Genomic DNA, 18,511 nt, shown 5'->3' on the forward strand with positions numbered 1-18,511 from the left:
TCCCATTTCCCTCCCCCTCCCTCTCCAGTCCAAAGAGCAGTTAGGGTTCCCTGCCCTGTGGGAAGTCCAAGGTCCTCCCCCCATCCACCCAAGTCTAGGAAGGTGAGCGTCCAAACAGGCTGGGCTCCCACAAAGCCAGTACATGCAGTAGGATCAAAACCCAGTGCCATTGTCCTTGGCTTCTCATCAGCCCTCATTGTCCACCATGTTCAGAGAGTCCGGTTTTATCCCATGCTTTTTCAGTCCCAGTCCAGCTGGCCTTGGTGAGCTCACTTTAGATCAGCCCCACCGTCTCAGTGGGTGGGTGCACCCCTCGTGGTCCTGACTTCCTTGCTTCCTTTTTTTTTTTTAAATGTAGGAACTTAAAATAAATAAATAAATAAATGTAGGAACTTAGTGCTATGAAATTGTCCTTAGAACCACTTTCATTATGTCAGATTTTGGAGAAAGTTCCATGGGGTGCAGAGAACAATTAATATTCTTTTATGTGTTGGTAAAATGTTTTGTAAATATCTGTTAGGTCCATTTGGCTTATAAAGTCATTTAACTCAAGCATTTCTATGTGTAGTTTTTGTCTGGATGTCCTGTCTGTTGGTCGGGTAGGGTAGTGAAGAAGGAACCACAATTGAGAAAATACCCACACCAAATTGGCCTATGGTCTTAACTGATATTTATGTGGGTGGGCCCATCCCATAGGTGATGGTGTCACCCCTGGGTGGTATAAGAAAACAGCAGGCTGAGCAAACCTTGAGGAGGAAGCCAGAAAACAGCATTTCTCCAAAGCCTCTGTGTCAGTTATTGCCTCCAGGTTCCTGCCCTGTTTGAGTTCCTACCCTGACTTCCCTCAGTGATAAAGTACAAATTGTAAGATGAAATAAATCCTTCCTTTTCTAAGTTGCCTTTGGTCGTGGTGTTTTTTCAACAGCAGTAGGAACCATAACTTAGATATCATTTTCTTGTGATAAGAAATTTTAATCAGATTTTAAAATTCTGTATTTAAGCTGGGTGGTGATGGCACACACCTTTAATCCCACACTCCAGAGGCAGAGGCAGGTGCATCTCTGGTGAGTTCTAGACCAGCCTGATCTATAGAGCTAGTTCCAGGACAGCTAGGGCTGTTACACAGAGAAATCCTGTCTCACAAAACCAAAAAATAAAATAAAAAGATAAAATTTCGAATTTAAATATGATTCCTCAGTAACCATAAAATTAACTTCATATGGGGACAAGAGATAGCAGTCTGAAATGGTCTAGAGTATCCTGTCAGACCCAAATTGACTTCTAGCGTATTAACCTCTGAAACTAATCATATACTAAAATCTAGGTTTAATTTAATGTGTTATCTGATAATTTTCCTTTCTGAGCTCAAGTAATAAGCAAGGAAGGATTTATTTCATCTTACAATTTGTACTTTATCATTGGGGGAAGTCAAGGTAGGAACTCAAGCAGGGCAGGAACCTGGAGGCAATAACTGACACAGAGGCTTTGGAGAAATGCTGTTTTCTGGCTTCCTCCTCAAGGTTTGCTCAGCCTGCTGTTTTCTTATACCACCCAAGGGTGACACCATCACCTATGGGATAAGCAAGCCAGTCAGTCAGCTAGTCCATAATGAAACTTCCAGATATCTAGGGATGAGGAATGTGCATGGGCTTGATTTTTGACTAACAAGAATTTGAATCATAAAATCTTATAACCTTTAAGGGGAATAAATATGTTTCTACTGTTGGTTGTATATGTCTATTTTAGACAGTTTTCCATAATCTTTATGTAGTTTATCTCAGTAATGAGTTTTTAAATGTTCTTGTAGATATTTTGAATAGATGTAGCCCTGGTTCATCTTCAAAGGGACTAAAGAATTACTCACTCAATCCAGGTACAGTATTACTATACTCTCTTAATGCCAAAAATTTGTTTAATTTTTTATTTATGTGTATGTATTTGTGCCTGTGTAAGTTTTTGTGCACCATGTATGTGCAGGTGCCCATGAAAGGTAGAAGAGGGCATTAAATCCCCTGGAACTGGAATTAATATGTGGTTATTAAACACCTGTTGTAGATGCTAGGAACTGAACATGGTCCACTGCAAGAGCAGTGGGTATACTTAATGGCTAAGCCCTTACAATTTTAAACTCACCTATTTGACAGAATTGTATACCAATATGTTCATTACATTGTTTTTTGTTTGTTCTTTATGTTTAGCTATTTCTAATATATTCAGACCTGCAAATCGACACTACAAAAATCCATTACATAATCCAGTGGCTGCTTTGCCTAGATTTCATCCTAAATCCAAATCTTCAGAGAATTCTGGTGTTCAGACTGTGTTTAAACCTGTAAGTAATTTTTAACTTCACAGTTAATTCAGGAACACATTGGATAGTATATATCCAGCTTTAATGGAGAATGGTCATAGCTAACTAACATAATTACTCATAGAAAATGTCATTATCTTTAGGTTTTCTTTTTTGCTTGTTTTTTTCCAGACAGGATCTCACTATGTAGCTCTGGCTCTCTGGGAAATCAGTATGTAGACCAGGTTGACCTCAAAACAAAGATAGCCACGTGCCTCTACCTCCTGCATGCTGAAATTAAAAAACATGAGCCAGCACACTTAGCTTTATTTTTAAGCCAAAATCATTTCATTGTGTTAAAGAACACTATTTTATGCTCACAATTATGTAGCATATTTTGTGATCTTTATATGCAGGGTTTCCCAATATATTAAAGTCAACACTACAAGTCCAATAGCTACCTTACCTAGAGGTTATTTTTGCTTTTTTTTTTTACTTTTTTTTATTATTAAAAATTTCCGCCCCCTCCCTTTTCCTTCCCTTTCTCCCTACTTCCTTCCCCCCACCCCCCTCCCCCTCCCTCTCCAGTCCGAAGAACAGTTAGGGTTCCCTGCCCTGTGGGAAGTCCAAGGTCCTCACCCCTCCACCCAGGTCTAGGAAGGTGAGCATCCAAACAGGCTAGGCTCCCACAAAGCCAGTACATGCAGTAGGATCAAAACCCAGTGCCATTGTCCTTGGCTTCTCATCAGCCCTCATTGTCCACCATGTTCAGAGAGTCTGGTTTTATCCCATGCTTCATCAGTCCGAGTCCAGTTGGCCTTGGTGAGCTCCCGTTAGATCAGCCCCACCGTCTCAGTGGGTGGATGCACCCCTCGCGGTCCTGACTTCCTTGCTCATATTCTCCCTCCTCCTGTTCCTTATTTGGACCTTGGGAGCTCAGTCCTATTCATTAGTGTTTACCTAGAGTTTTTTATACTAAAGTCTTGACTATTCCCCTTTGCCCTTTCCAGCCCCAGTAACCTATATTCTACTCCTAGTATTTGACAAAGAGGCCAAAAACACACTGAAGAAAAGACAGCATCTTCAACCAATGGTTTTGGAAAACTGGATGTCCACATACAGATAATTGAAATCAGACCTATATCTATCACCCTGCACAAAAAAATAACTCAAAGTGGATCAAAGACCTCAATTTGCAACCTGAAACATGGAAACTGCCAGAAGAAAGCATAGGCAGTACGCGATGTAATATAGGTATAGGAAAGGACTTTCTGAGTTGATAAGTGGGACCTCATAAAACTAAAAAGCTTCTGTACAGCTAAAGAAAGAATCAAATAAAGAGGAAACACACAGGAAATCAACTTAAAAGAGTAAACTTAGGTGTTCTTAATTGAGATGATTATTCCAACAAATTGTGACTGTTTATTGTCAAAACCCTTTTCACTATTTAGTTCTTAAACATTTTAGCCAGCATGGTTGTTGATGTGCCTGTAGTCCTAGTAGTTGGGAAGCTGGGCAAGAGGATTTTGACTTTAAGACAGTCTCCTTGGGCTGGAGAGATGGCTCAGCAGTTAAGAACACTCACTGCCTGCTGTTCCAGAGATCCTGAGTTCAATTCCCAACAACCACATGGTGGCTCACAACCATCTATAGTAAGATCTGGTGCCCTCTTCTGGCCTGCAGAACACTATATACATAATGAATAAAGAAATCTTTTTTTTAAAAAAAAAAAGTCAGTCTCATAGTAAGTTCCAGACCAGGCTAGACTACAAAGTATGACTGTCTTACAAAACAAAATCACCCCCAAGTAGAGCAATAACAAAAGACTTTTAATAGAAGTAAGAAATGGCAGTGATGTTTAACATTTGGAGGGAAACTGTTGATAATGTGCAAATGTAATTTTTACATAATTCTTAGGACATCCCTATGAGGGAGGCTATTCCCAATTTATGGTTGAGGAGACTGAAACTCAGGGAGCCTAAATGATTATCCGAAAGCCAGCTGGTAACCAAAACATAGGATTTCAATCCATATTAGCCCAAGGGTTTATACACATATCTAATCATACATTTAAGTATATATATCGCTGCCTGGCTGTTTTAGGTAATTTCAGTATCTGTCTCCATAATTCTTATGTCTGTGTGTATGTATGCACACCATGTATGTGTTTTGTACCTACAAAAGTCAGAAAAGGATTCCAGATCCCTTAGAACTAGGGTTGTATTCGATTGTAAGCCTTTATGTGGTTCAGGTCTCAGAAACCACAGGTCCCCAGCAAGAGCAGCAAGTACTCCTATCCACTGAGACATTATCTCTCCAGTACCTGTCTTTTTAAGTTCCTGACAAACTGATGAGAAAATTTAGTGACGAAGCCAGTTATGGTGGCATATGGCTATACTCAGGAAACTGAGGCAGAAGGATGAAGAAGCCAGTCTGTTCTTCATTATCAGTCCCAGGCTATGCAAGATTATATTGGGAAACTGTTTCATTTCCTCTTTCTCGATTAAAAAAAGTAATATTTAGTAAGAACAGAAAATTCGTCCAACTTAATTATCTCAGCTTGAAAGCATAAGACAAGCAAACAAAATATTTGTATTATGAAAGTTAATGTATGTGAAAGTTATTAGAAACAAGGGAATATATTATATTTTGATTTTTATTTTCTGTAGATAGTATAGTCTGTCATTCATGACCATATTTATACAGATTTAATGCCTATTCCTCATTTTTAACTGAATATTGCATTAAAAATATAGTTCTTTGTCATTTATTGTTTATCATGCTTAATAGTCTGTCAAACTTATGGAACTATTCCTCTTTTGTTGAACATACAGGTTTTTGTGTTTTGCTTTTATAAATGCTCTGTTAACGTTTTCACTTCCTTAACACAAATTCTTAGAAGTAGAATGATTATATCAAGGAATAATGGATTTTGAAAGCCTTTATATTTTAGTAGATACTGCTAAAACGTTCTTGCTGAGAAGTTATACCAAAAATGAAACCTTACCAGTGTTATAACTGTTTTTTATTTTAACACTTTATTTACACCTAATTTTAATTTTCCAAAGAAATTACAAAAATATTTAATAATGCCAATATGCTTTTCACGCAGTATGTGCTCATTTTAGCAGAGGGTAGTAATTACTTTTGTGCTTTCTAACTGACTTTTGTAGTACTAGCATACAATTCGGTTTACTTTTTTAATAACTAACAAACAAAATAACTTTAACGTTTTACAGAGTTTTTCAAAGACTTCATCACAAGATGATCCAGGTGCTTCTATCTTACAGTTAGACTCAACCAAGGATAAACCATCCTACAGCATACTGAAAAGGAGTACTGAAGGTTTGATTTAGTATTTCTTCTTAAAATTCTACAAAAAGAGACTTTGATAATGTTCATATAGAATTTTTATACAAGGGCTTAAAGATGGCTCAGCAGGTAAAGGTGCTTGGTGCTAAACTTGCAACCTAAGTTGGATCCCTGGAACCTACATAGTAAAAGTAGAGAATCGACTCCATGCCATCCACAGATGCACACTAAATAAACAAATTAATAAAGATTTAAAAAGGCAGAAAGATTGCTCAACAAAGGCAATTGCCAAGCTGATCTGAGTTTGATCTTTGAACCCACACAATAAGATGAGAGAACTGACTCTGTCAGGTTGTCCTCTAACCTCCACAGGTACACCCACATGCATACACATACTTCTGAAATCAGTGCCTTCGTGTTATTTTTTTGGATATAAGATGGAAATAGAGCTATCATTCCTGAATGCTTTAAATGTGCAATCTTATTTAATGGACTATCTCCTTTCTTTCTGTTAGTTTAGCTAGTATGTGCTAATTGAGGTTTTTGGGTTTGGGGTTTTTTTTTTGTATTTTTTTTGTTTGGTTTTTTTTGTTTGTTTGTTTGTTTGTTTGAGACAGGGTTTCTCTGTATAGCCCTGGCTGTCCTATAACTAACTCTGTAGACCAGGCTGGCTGGTAATTCAGAGATCCACCTGCCTCTGCCTCCTGAGTGCTGGTATTAAAGATTTCACCACCATCCCTGCCTGAGTTTATTCTCATTTAGAACTGCCTGTGAGCTATGAAATCTTAATATAGTTTCTGTAAGTCAGAGAATTCTCCTGATGACTTAAATACTGTGTAAAATATATTTATTATTTGGCATGGCTTTAGTTTATTTTTTGGTAAACTTTCTATATAATGAATGATATGTGAGATAGCTAAACATAATAGAGTGGTATTATAAAATGGCAGAACTAAAGAGATAATATGCACATGATCAGTACCTAATATATATTCATTGAAGGAATAGAAATTGCACAATTGAAATAAAATTCATTTAAAAAATTTTTTTCTGCCTTGACAAAATCTTAATGAATGTAAATAATATAATTGTAGAAGAATGTTACCTAGATAAAAAAGAAATTCTTTATAATGGAATAAAGTAGCTTCTCTATTACCTAATTTGATATATTTCACTAGAAAGGAACATAATTATCTTTTGAATTTTTATTTACTAATAAGTAGTATATTACATTTATCAAACCAAAGGAAAAGTTTTAAAGTAATTTGAGTGTCACAATATTTTCTCACTTTGCTAAATACTTCATTTGATATTAACCTATGTCCAGTTAGCAAAATAACCAAGAACCAAAATTGATAGGGAAATAAAATAGTTGTCTTAAATTTGATTTTACTAAGCACATGGTCTCATTCCTAGAACAAATCTCAATTTGTGAAGCTTCTAGAAGTTAAAGACTAACTCCTACTCACTATTTAAAGATCCTCCACTAAGTGTGGTGGCACACGTATGAAATTTATGAAATTCCACCACATGGGAAGTAGAGCCAGGAGGATCAGAAGTTCAAGGGCCAGTCTTAGCTGCTTAGCAAGTTCAAGGGCAGCATGAGCTACATAAATCCCTGTCTCAACAAAGGTTTTTAAACTGTAGAGAAGAGAGCTTTGTCCTGTATATTAAACACTGTTAAAGTTGGATTAAAAGATAAAAGTTTAAAACCTCTGTTCTACAGATTTGTATAGGCTTTATCAAGTCACCTAACTTAATCTATGTCACTTTTCTCACATTGATTAAAGTACTGTTTTTATTTATTTTTTAGTTTTTTGAGATAGGATTTCTCTATAGCTTTGGAGCCTGTCCTTGAATTTCCTCTGTAGATCAGGCTGGCCTCGAACTCCCAGAGATTGCCTGTCTCTGCCTCCCAAATGCTGGGATTAAAGGTGTGCACCACTACTACCTGACTTTAAAATATTATTTTCTGTTTCTCACAAAATACATTCATTCTCTGGACCTAATATAAGCCATTTGTAAATAATGTTATTCATCTTAGGATTTTATTGAGTTTGCAAAATTAAGAAAAGTGAAATTGTTTTATAAACTTTAAATGGTTTATTAAAGTTTATAATAATAACCACAAATATGTGATAACGTTTGAAGTCTAGGATGACCATGAAAACTTAGAGAAAATTAGATTTGAGCTTGAATTTGAAGAAGGGAAATAGGATTTTTTTATGAGAATAAGTTTTTTGGTTTTTAGCCAGGCGTGGTGGTGCATGCCTTTATTCTTAGCAGAGACACACAGATTTCTATGAGTTCAAGGCCAGTATGGTTTACATAGCAAAGTCCAGGACAGCCAGAACTACAAAGTGAGACTCCATCCCAAAAATTAATTTCAAAAATATTTTTTTTCATCAATTTATTCTTTGACAATTTCACACATGTATGTAATGCATTTTGGCCACACTCATTCCCCCCACCACCACCACCACTATACTCGTCCCACCTCCACCAACTCCCTAGTCCCCATCCCACTTTTTGTTTTTACTTTTCTTGTGTGACCCACTGGATTTAATTAGGGCCGCCTGCTCATTTTTATTTGTGTAAATAGGAAGTCTTGAAAGTAGGGAATAGCAAAGATCAAAGCAATAAAAATAAATAATGTGAAAGATCAGTATTTAAAACTCTTTAAGAGTAATTTTCTTTAATTTAGATAAGGCTGGTGAGATGCCTCAGCAGTTAAGAGCACTTGAGCTCAGTTCCCTGCATTCATGTCATGTCATGCAGCTCACAACCACCTGAAGCTCCAGCTCGAGGAGATCTGACACCTTCTTCTGAGCTCTGTAGACATGCATGTAGCATATAATCCCTAAGATGCACAAATACCAGTTCTGAGAGGTCTTGACACCTTGTGTGCTCTGCAGACATGCATGTAGTTTATATTCCCTGAGATGCACAAACACCAGCTCTGAGAGATCTGACACCTCCTGGGCACTGCAGACATGTATGTAATGTACATTCACAGAGATGCACAAACATACATGTGCATAAATTAATAAAAATAAATCCATCCTTAAAGGCTATATTAAAATGGTCTATTTTTATTACATGGTATATTGTATAATATTACCTAGTGCAAAATGCCAACATTTATTGATTATCCAAGTGACACAGGCATCTTAAAGAAACATTAAAGTCCAAGGACCAAATAAATAAATTTTAAAAAAAAGAAACATTAAAGTAACAAAACCAAAGTCAGTCTCATGTGCTGGCAGTAATCATTCAGTAGCCATAGTCTCTAATAATGGGAAAAAGAATTCCGTCACTCAAAGAATGAAACATCATAAATTTGACAAGAATATATCTACTGCTTCTGCGAATGTACACTTGAGAACATTAAATAAACTATGTTTGATTTTACAGCCTTTGTCACAGAATACAATTTATTTTGGATTATTTTATAAAATCACTTTTTCTGTTTCTGTGGCTGTTTCTCAAACAGATGCCATGGATTACCTAATCCTTTGGATGCTAAGACAATAGTGTTAAAACAAAACTATTTCTCCCAGTCGCAAAAGTCAAATAAAACATAAAAGGAAAGGCTCTGTCAGGAATCCCCATTATGTCTAATTAACTTGGTATAGTAGTTGGAGAACTATAGTTTTTTTTTTTCATATAAATGACTTAAGCATTTTTGTTTCCATTTTCTACATAAGAAAGAAAACTTTGATTGGATAGCTCAAGATTTTTAAAACAGCTATAAAAAATTCTCTTGGATTTTAGAATGAGTAATTTTTTTTTTAGTTTAAATATCTTTAATCACCAGAACATAAGTTCATTTGTAAGGGCATAGCTCAGAAAAACTTATTTACCTTCTCTTTTCTCTCTTTCTTTTTTGTTATATTATTGTTGCTTTGAGTTTTGTGTGATTTATGCTTTTCTTTTTTTTCCCTTCAGCCTGCTTCCTTTAATGGATAGCTTTATTTGAAAGTATCCTTATAGTTTTCTTGCATAAAGTTCATTTTGTGAATCTGAAATATATATGAAGCTGCTTCCTTGTATAATTTCTGCTTTATGATTTTTTTTCCATTTAGGTTAGCTCCAAGGTGTTTTTACTATATTAAAATTAGGCCATTTTTATAGCAATTTAAATAAGTAATATTCTGTACTAAAGCATTTATAAATCTTTCCTGCTGTTCAAATCTTTGTAGGTATCGAACAAACTTCATTAGGATTAAAACATCCTTCCACTTCCAAATTAAACAGTGTTAATCCAAAAAAGCCAAAGACCAATGAAAGTGTTTCTGAAACAAATCCTTCCTCTTCATCATCTTTAAATAAGTCTCCTTCCGAGGCTTCTTCCCAGGTTGTACTATCAAGTAAGTATGAAATCTCATGTAGAAAAATGTATTAGTTAGAAACAAATTTTAATAATTGTGAGATGGATTTTTTAAAGATTTTTAAGCTTTTTAAAAGATCAGTTTTTACTCATAAAAGTCCTCAATTTATTTTAGATGAAAATACCTCATCAATTCAGGCTGAAACTGGAGCGCCTTCATTAAGATCTTGTCCAAAGTGCAAGGTTAAGTTCAGTTTTTTGGATCCTTTGAAATGCCACATGAAGGTAAAATAGTGTCAAATTTTGAGTTTTGAAAATGTTTATAAATCCAAGAAATAGTAAGAATAGTAGAGAGTGTTTGTCTATATATTTAAATAAAAACCTATTATTGTCATTTTCATATGAATAAAAATTAATTTTCATAATGATTATACAAAATTTAAATTCTTCCCAATCATAAAATTATAAAACTTAAGTTCATCATACATACACCATCGTATGTGATCATGTATACTCTATAGTATGTGTGCATTGCTTTTTAATTTTAAATGAAAATTCATAAACCGTAATATTGACTAAGTTGTGCCATTCTTTTTACTTCTCATAAAGCAGGCGTTTTATTAATCTAAAATATAACTTAATATTTCCTTCTATTTTGCACTTTTTTCCATGTTGTCATATTCATTTCCTATTTTTCAATGGAAATTTTAGTTGTGTGTCTTAGTTTTCCACAGTTTCCTAATGAAACATTTCTTATGAAATAATAGCTTTAGCTAAATCCAAAATAGGATATATACAGTTATTAATGAATTATAGCTTTATATTGGTATTTCAAACTTTTGAACTTAGGTTTTAGATAAATTTGAAGCTACTAAAGTATGGGATTTAGAGGGATTACTATTAAAATATTTTATAATATAATATGGTATTCTGTTGTATCTTTCTAAAGATAGTTCATCTTAGCCGGGCCGTGGTGGCGCACGCCTTTAATCCCAGCATTTGGGAGGCAGAGGCAGGTGGATCTCTGTGAGTTCGAGGCCATCCTGATCTACAAGAGCTAGTTCCAGGACAGGAAGCTGCGGAGAAACACTGTCTCGAAAAATAAAATAATAATAATAATAATAATAAAAAAGACAGTTCGTCTTCTCTTTGTCTGCCCCATGTAAATGGTAGTGAGTGAAGAGGCAAGAAAAACAATAAGTAAGATAGGTGACATAGAAAAGAAGGATAGGGAGAATGCAAAGAAGCATCTTAGGAAAGATTCTGCTTACAGTTCCAAAGGGATTTTTATTAAATCCCGCCCCTTGGAGAAAAGTACAAGAGTAAGAATGAATTCCAACATTTCAAATGCAGTATCTATTCTGGGAACAAAACTGATCCTGGATGTTAATCCCTCTACGTCCCTGAGCATGTAAGAATAGTGAAGCCAGTCTCACATCATCAGTACTTTCTTTGATATTTGACAATTCTATTTTGTATCTCTCTATATCTTTTTCTCTGCGTGTGTTTCATAACGTCACTGACATTTTAAATAAGGTATCCTTTTGCCTTGTTTAATTCATTCTGGCCTAAATTCCATTTTAATTTATTTATATTGTTCATATATAAATGTGTAGGTATATGTCTGCAAATTTGTATGTTTGCGTGTAAGTGTGCACTTCCCACTGTACACATGTAGAGGTCCAAGGACAACCTCAAGTTTTAGTCCTTGCTTTCCACCTTGTTTAAGACAGGGTCTCTTTGTTGGTGGGGGCTGGGTATGCCACATTCTCCAATCTCTGCCTCCCATCTTTATGTAGTAGTATAGTATTATAGGCGTGTGTTACCATGCCTGACCTTTCTAGGTTCTGGGGATCCAAAATCAGCTTTTCACCCATGTTCAGAAATGCTTTCCCCACTGAAGCATTTTCCTGGCCCTCATAATTCTTATTTTCCTATTTCCATTTGCTTGCTAAATAATTTATTTATTGCTTTATTTTTGAGACAGGGTTTCTCTATGTAGCCTGGACTGTTCTGGAACTTGTTATGTAGACCATGCTAGCCTTGAACTCAGAGATTTACTTGCCTCTGTCTCCCAAGTGCTAGGATTAAAGGCATGCACTACCTCGCCCAGCTACTTGCTATGTACTTACTTTATCCTATTATTTTCAATATTTCCAAAGCCCTTTATTATTTATATATTTCTAACTTTTACCTGTGTTGCTTTTTCTAACCCTATGTGAAAACTCCTTTTCTTTCAGGAGTTTAGTTAGATCTATTTGCAGTCATTGATGTAAAAGATTTAACTGGTAGTATAGGTATGTGGACATAAGTGAAACCATAAGCATACACCAATTTCAGGAACCTCCACCTGTCCATTTTGCATTTTCTGTGATAACAACAAAATCTATCCTGTTAGCAATTTTTTTTTTTTGTTTTTCAAGACAGGGTTTCTCTGTGGTTTTGGTTCCTGTCCTGGCACTAGCTCTTGTAGACCAGGCTGGTCTCGAACTCACAGAGATCCGCCTGCCTCTGCCTCCCAAGTGCTGGGATTAAAGGCGTGCGCCACCACCGCCCGGCCCTGTTAGCAAATTTTTAAACATTCAATTCAGTGTTGTCAGCTATGTATATTAATGCTGTACATTAGATCTTTAGGGCCTATTTATCTTAAATAACTAAACCTATGTATCCATTGCCACTTTCCCAGATTATGGCACTCAGCATTCTACTTTCTTTCTGTATTATTTAGACTATTGTATATTTCTCATGAAAATATAATCATGAAATACTTATCCTGTTACTGAACTATTTCACTTATATAATGTCTTCCAGGTCTATCCATGTGGTGGGAATAAGTAGAATTCTCTGCTTTCTTAAGGCTGAATAATATTCCAAACTGTCTATTCATCATATTTTCTTTGTCATTTGAATTGTAGTTGATTTAGATTACTTTTGTATCTTGGCTATGAATAACTCTACAGTGAACTTGAGCCTGCAGATTTGTCTTGAAATCCCAAATTCACTTGTTTTGGATAAATACCCAGTATGGTATTGATGGATCATATAGTTATATTGTTTTTAGGAACATCTGTATTTTTTCACATTGATTTTACTGTTTTGTATTTACGCCAACAGTGTAAAAGAATTGACCTTCTCCACTTATCTTTTCTCTTTTAGACAGAACCATCCCAATGAGCCAAAACCTCATTGTATTTTTGACAGTTACTGATTTTGAGTGTTTTTTTTCACATATCTATTGTTCATTTTGTATGTCTTTTTAAAAAGAAATGTCTTTGCCTTTTTTGTTTTCCAAATCTTTATTAGAAAATTTAAATAATGAGAACTAATGAAAGGTAAAAGGCATCACAATAAAACTAAAAGTGAAACTCAGTAGAAATAACTGAATGTGGAAATGGGGAAAAATAGAATATTACATTTTTAGTAGGTTAGTGATCAGAAGAGGAAATAGATATAGAAAAAAGTTGAACAGCAATTCCTAATAGACTATATCAGTTTATTATTCAGGGTTCTCTAAATAACAGAACTGATAGGTAAGGAAAATATATATTCAGTTCAATAATATATTTAATATATATTAATATATACTAAAAAGTGTTTGTTAAACTGGCTTATGAGCTGTGGTTCAAGTGGTCCAACAGCGACTATCTCCTAAGGAAAAGGTCAAGGAGATCCGGTAGTTGTTCAATCCACTTCACTGAGTGTCTCTTATTAGGAGTTCTAAGCCTACCAGGTTGCCAGTTTGCATTCCAAATTGGAATCCCAAAAGACTGGGTTCTAACACCAGCAAAGGAACAACTCAGGAACGGGATCAATAAACTTACCAGTGAGAGTGAAAGCAAGCAGGCAAAAAGCCAAAAGTTTCTTTTGTTCTTTTATGTGAGCTGCCACCAGGAGATATAATCTAGATTTAGGGTGGGTCTTCACCTCAAATGATCCAGCTGAGAAAAATCCCTCACAGGTGGGCCTAGCTGCTTGGGTTTTAGCTAATTCTAGATTTAGTCACATTGGCAAGCAACGTTAGCCATCACAATAAGTAATGTAAAATTCTTTCATAAATGGCAAAATGCTAATCCAGTCAACAATGACTTTATATATTAAATCCAGCATAGATAACATTTACTGAGATTTAATTATATGGTCATTTGTTTTTCTGAAAGTAATTTTTCTCCTTTCATACATAAGTCCCTTTTCTACCATATGTGATTATTTTTAAGTTGGTTTAGGATATTTTTAGTATAGTTGTTATTGTTGTGCTACTGAATTATAAGAATTTTTTTATTGTCTTTTGTTTGTTTGTGTTCCAAGACAGTGTTTTTCTTTAGCTTTGGAGCCTGACCTAGAACTAGCTCTTGTTGACCAGGCTGGCCTCAAACTCACAGAGTTTGGGAGACCTGCCTCTGTCTCCCAAGTGCTGTGATTAAAGGCATTCACCACCACTGACCAGTCACAGTTGTTTTCTAACACCTTAAATAAAAAGTTTAAATACTTAACAATTATAAGAATTCGAATTTGCTAACATTTTCTCCCATTTTATTTTGTTCTCGTTATTATTTTAATGTTTTTTTTTTCATTTTATGTGTTTGGGTGCTTTGTTTGCATGTATGTTTGTGCACTACTTACTTGCCTGGTGTTCCTGGATGCTAGAAGCAGCATTGGCCCCCTCAGGACTACAGTTATAGTCGTGATGATGGGGGTGCTCAGAATTGAACCCCAGGTCCAATGTTCTTAACTGCTAAGCCACCTTTCCTCTCTGTTCCAGTTATTCTTAGAGAATCCTCCTAGAGAAATTCTACCACTGAAAATTATATATAATAAAAAATTAATTTTTTTCATTGAGAAAAGACTTACTAGTATCAGTTTAAATGAGATTCTGATTTTATTCAAAGTAAATTTCCCCCATGAAATATTTAAGTATTATAGGTAGGACACATTGAGATTTTGAGGACTGATAACTCTTTTCTTTGTGGGACATACTTTATGTTAGGAGAAGAGCATACCAACTCTCCACATAAGTCTAGTTCCAACTATGCTTTGTTAAAATATTACTATGTCATTAGATAATTAAGCTTCATACATAAATGATATATGTGACTTTTAAGTTATATCTTGACATTAATATGAATGAAATCTATGATTTGTGTTCAAAAAGCAAATTAATAAGTCCTACTCTGAAAAGAAAAATTACAAGGTAATTTAAAGTTTTAAAAGTTTTCCATTCATTTTGGAAGCTATTTCATTAAAATGGTGTTTATTGTTGGAATTTTTGCAATTTAGAAGGAAAGAAGCCAATGGTTTTGGTGGATGTCTTCCCATATATCATATATTGCTAAGCATAGCTTTATATGATCTGAACCTACTGTAAATATAGAATGATGTCTGGTTTTTATAAGAAGTACAAATAAAACACACTATTTCTCTTCTTTTAGCGTTGCTGCCCAGACATGATAAATAACTTTCTGGAGACTGTTAAGTCAGAACATTCAACGACTGAAAACAAAGCTAACATTGGCTCGGATAAAGAAAAATTGATCATGCTAGTTAGTGATTTTTACTATGGAAGACATGAAGGAGCTGTTGAGGAAGATCTAAAGACTTACACAACTTTTAAATGCTTCAGTTGCTCGAAAGTTCTTAAAAATAATATTAGGTATGTAAATATTTCTTTGTTTGAAAATTAAGAAACAATAATTTGCATCTTGATCTTTTAGTATAAATATATTTTTCTTTGCTATCCTTAGGTAAACCATCATAATATTTCTGCTAAGAAAGGCTATTTGTTATGCTGAAAGTTGTACCAGGCTTTTCTTTTGGTCCACCAACCAGCTGCCAAATCATGACGAAGAGACATATTAGTTTTGAATGTTCAACCCTAATTTAGGCTCTTTTCCAGCAAGCTCTTTTAACTTAAATTAACCTGTTTCTCTTTACCTTTTGCCTCAGAGCTTTTTACCTTTTCTTTCCTTCTGTAAATCTTACTTTCGCTCCTTGTGCCTGGCTGGCTGGTCCCAGGCATATCCCTTTTTCTCCCTTTTTCTCTTTTTCTTTTCCTCCCTCTTCCTTCCCTATTTACTCTCTGCCAGGAAGACCAGCCTATCCCTCTCCTGTCTAGCTGTTGGCCGTTCAGCTTTTTATTAGACCAATCAGGTGACTTAGGCAAGCAAAATGAAACAGCCACACATCTTTTCATAATTAAACAAACAGCATACCTTTATGCAGTTAAAATAATAGTCTGCAGTATAAACGAATATAACACATCTTTGCCCAGTTAAAATAATACTCCACAAAAGAAAATTTTTATTTTTTTCTTCTATTTCATAGTTTTATACCTGGGTCTACCCAGTTAGAATTTTTCAGATAGCTTAAGAAAACACAAGAGTATTTACTGTAACTTGGGGAAAATAATATATTTTCCGCTTGTCTGAGTTACTTTCCTATTGCTGTGATAAAACACCATGGCCAAGGTTTTAATTTGAGCTTATTGTTTCAAGTGAAGCAGAGGTATGGTATCAGGAACAGCTGGGAACTCACATCTTTATCCACAAATAGGAGGTAGAAAGAGATCAAGACACTGAAAGTGACCGAAGTCTTTTGAAACCTCAAAGCCTGACTCTAGTGACACGTCCCTTATAACAAGGCCTTTCTGAACAGTTCCTCCCTTTTGGGAACAAATATTCAAACATATGAGCCTCTCAGGTCCATTCTCTTCCTAGACACCACATTCCAATCTGTATTGGTCAGAGTTCTCTAAAGAAACATAACTGATAGCATGAATATATATAAATATGTGTAGAGGGATTTGTTAGAGTAGCTTACAGGCTGTGGTCCAAGTAGTTCTACAGTGGCTGTCTTTTGATGGAAAGGCCAAGGATTTGGTAGTTGTTCGGTCTACAAGACTAGATGTCTGGGGCTGGAGAGATGGCTCAGAGGTTAAGAGCATTGCCTGCTCTTCCAAACGTTCTGAGTTCAATTCCCAGCAACTACATGGTGGCTCACAACCATCTGTAATGGGGTCTGGTGCCCTCTTCTGGCCTGTGGGCATACACACAGACAGAATATTGTATACATAATAAATAAATAAATAAACAAACAAATAAATAAATAAATAAAAGACTAGATGTCTCAGCAGTCCCCAGTCTGGTGTCAGAGTCCCAAGGAAGTCCTAGAGAGCTACCAGTCTTCAGTCTTTGTTGGAATCTAGAAAAAGTAGGCAAAAAGCATAGTCTTCCTTCCTCTATAGCCTTTTATGTAGCTACCATCAGAAGGTGAGTCTTCTCACCTCAAATGATGGCAGTAAACAAAATCCCTCACGGATGTTGCAGCTTGGGTTTTACTTAATCCAGATATGATCAAATTGATAACCAAGATCAGTCACCAAATCCCTACATTTATTTTCTCGTCGTGTTGAATCTTATATTTATTTACATAACAAGAACTACTTTATTCTGCCTAGTATCTCCCATGCTAGTCTTATTTTTCAATATTAGCTCGAACTTTTATTCTAGCTCAATTTTTTTCAACTCATTTTATAATTTTTAGCATATTTACCTCAGGAAAAAATTATTCATATTTAAATTATCTTCTTTAGAGAAGTTGTATACAACATGTCTGCTTTGATTTTTTTTTCTTTACAATTTTTATAACACATGTACAATGGAGTTCTAAAGGGGTTTTTTTTTGAGACAGGTTCTTACTATATATCCAAATTCACTATGTAGACTAGGCTGGCCTTAAACTCAGAGCTGTACCTGCTTCTTCCTCCTGATTAATGGGGTTAAAGGTGTGTGCCGCCATGCCTGGTTGAAATTCTAAAGATTTTGTAAGTTTTTATCTTAAAATTTAAGAACTTATATTTTATTATCTGAATTATATGGCATGTTGAATATTTATCATCATAAGTAAGATAGTAATAAATCAAAATAAGACAATTGACTGATTTTTTTTCATTGGTTTTATAGCCTTGTATTTGTGGTAAGTGACTGTTTTCCCAATTGGTGTGTGTATAATATTTTTCTTGATATTTATTGTTAATACTTCTAAGATTTTTCTAGAGGAAAAATAGTTTGAGACAGGGTCTCTCTATTTAGTAGCTCTGGCTGTTGTGGAACTCATTATTGTATCTCAGGCTTGCCTCGAATACACAGCAATCCCCCTGCCTCCCAAGTGCTAGAACTAAAGGTTTTAAACCATCCCTGAATTAGAGAAAAAAAATTTGAGACAAGGTCTCACTGTGTACCTCTGACTAGTCTGGAACTCACTGTGTAAACTAGACTGGCATCAAGACCACATAGCTCTGCCTGGCTCTGCTTTAATCCTGAGTAGTGAAATTAATGGTATGTACCACCATGCCCCCACTAGAATTTTTTTTGCAAATATAACCTAATATATTTCTTAAAGCCTGATATTTTATTCATTCTTTTATTCTATTCATATTTACTAAATTACTACTATTTGTAAGAATTGGGCTATGAGCTCTGTCAAATACAGACATGAGTCAGTAAAATCTTCACATAGCTTGTAGTCTTTATAGACACATACAGTACAGCTTTAGGGAAACTAATAAAGTATGGGTTAGTCGCCCT

General features: G+C 35.1%; 1 protein-coding gene across 3 annotated transcripts in view; it reads left to right on the forward strand.

Moving 5' to 3' along the window:
• The window catches only part of Znf280c (zinc finger protein 280C), a 56,040-nt gene that overhangs the window by 14,242 nt on the left and 23,287 nt on the right, over positions 1-18,511 (forward strand). For all 3 annotated transcript variants that reach the window (XM_075957142.1, XM_075957144.1, XM_075957143.1), the window contains exons 4-9: positions 1,808-1,873; positions 2,199-2,332; positions 5,530-5,635; positions 9,805-9,972; positions 10,108-10,217; positions 15,359-15,579. In XM_075957142.1, the coding sequence (XP_075813257.1) occupies positions 1,808-1,873; positions 2,199-2,332; positions 5,530-5,635; positions 9,805-9,972; positions 10,108-10,217; positions 15,359-15,579 (805 nt within the window). The remainder of the gene's footprint in view (positions 1-1,807; positions 1,874-2,198; positions 2,333-5,529; positions 5,636-9,804; positions 9,973-10,107; positions 10,218-15,358; positions 15,580-18,511) is intronic.

The sequence above is a fragment of the Microtus pennsylvanicus genome, chromosome X (genome assembly GCF_037038515.1).
Source record: "Microtus pennsylvanicus isolate mMicPen1 chromosome X, mMicPen1.hap1, whole genome shotgun sequence".
NCBI classification, from domain to species: domain Eukaryota; kingdom Metazoa; phylum Chordata; class Mammalia; order Rodentia; family Cricetidae; genus Microtus; species Microtus pennsylvanicus.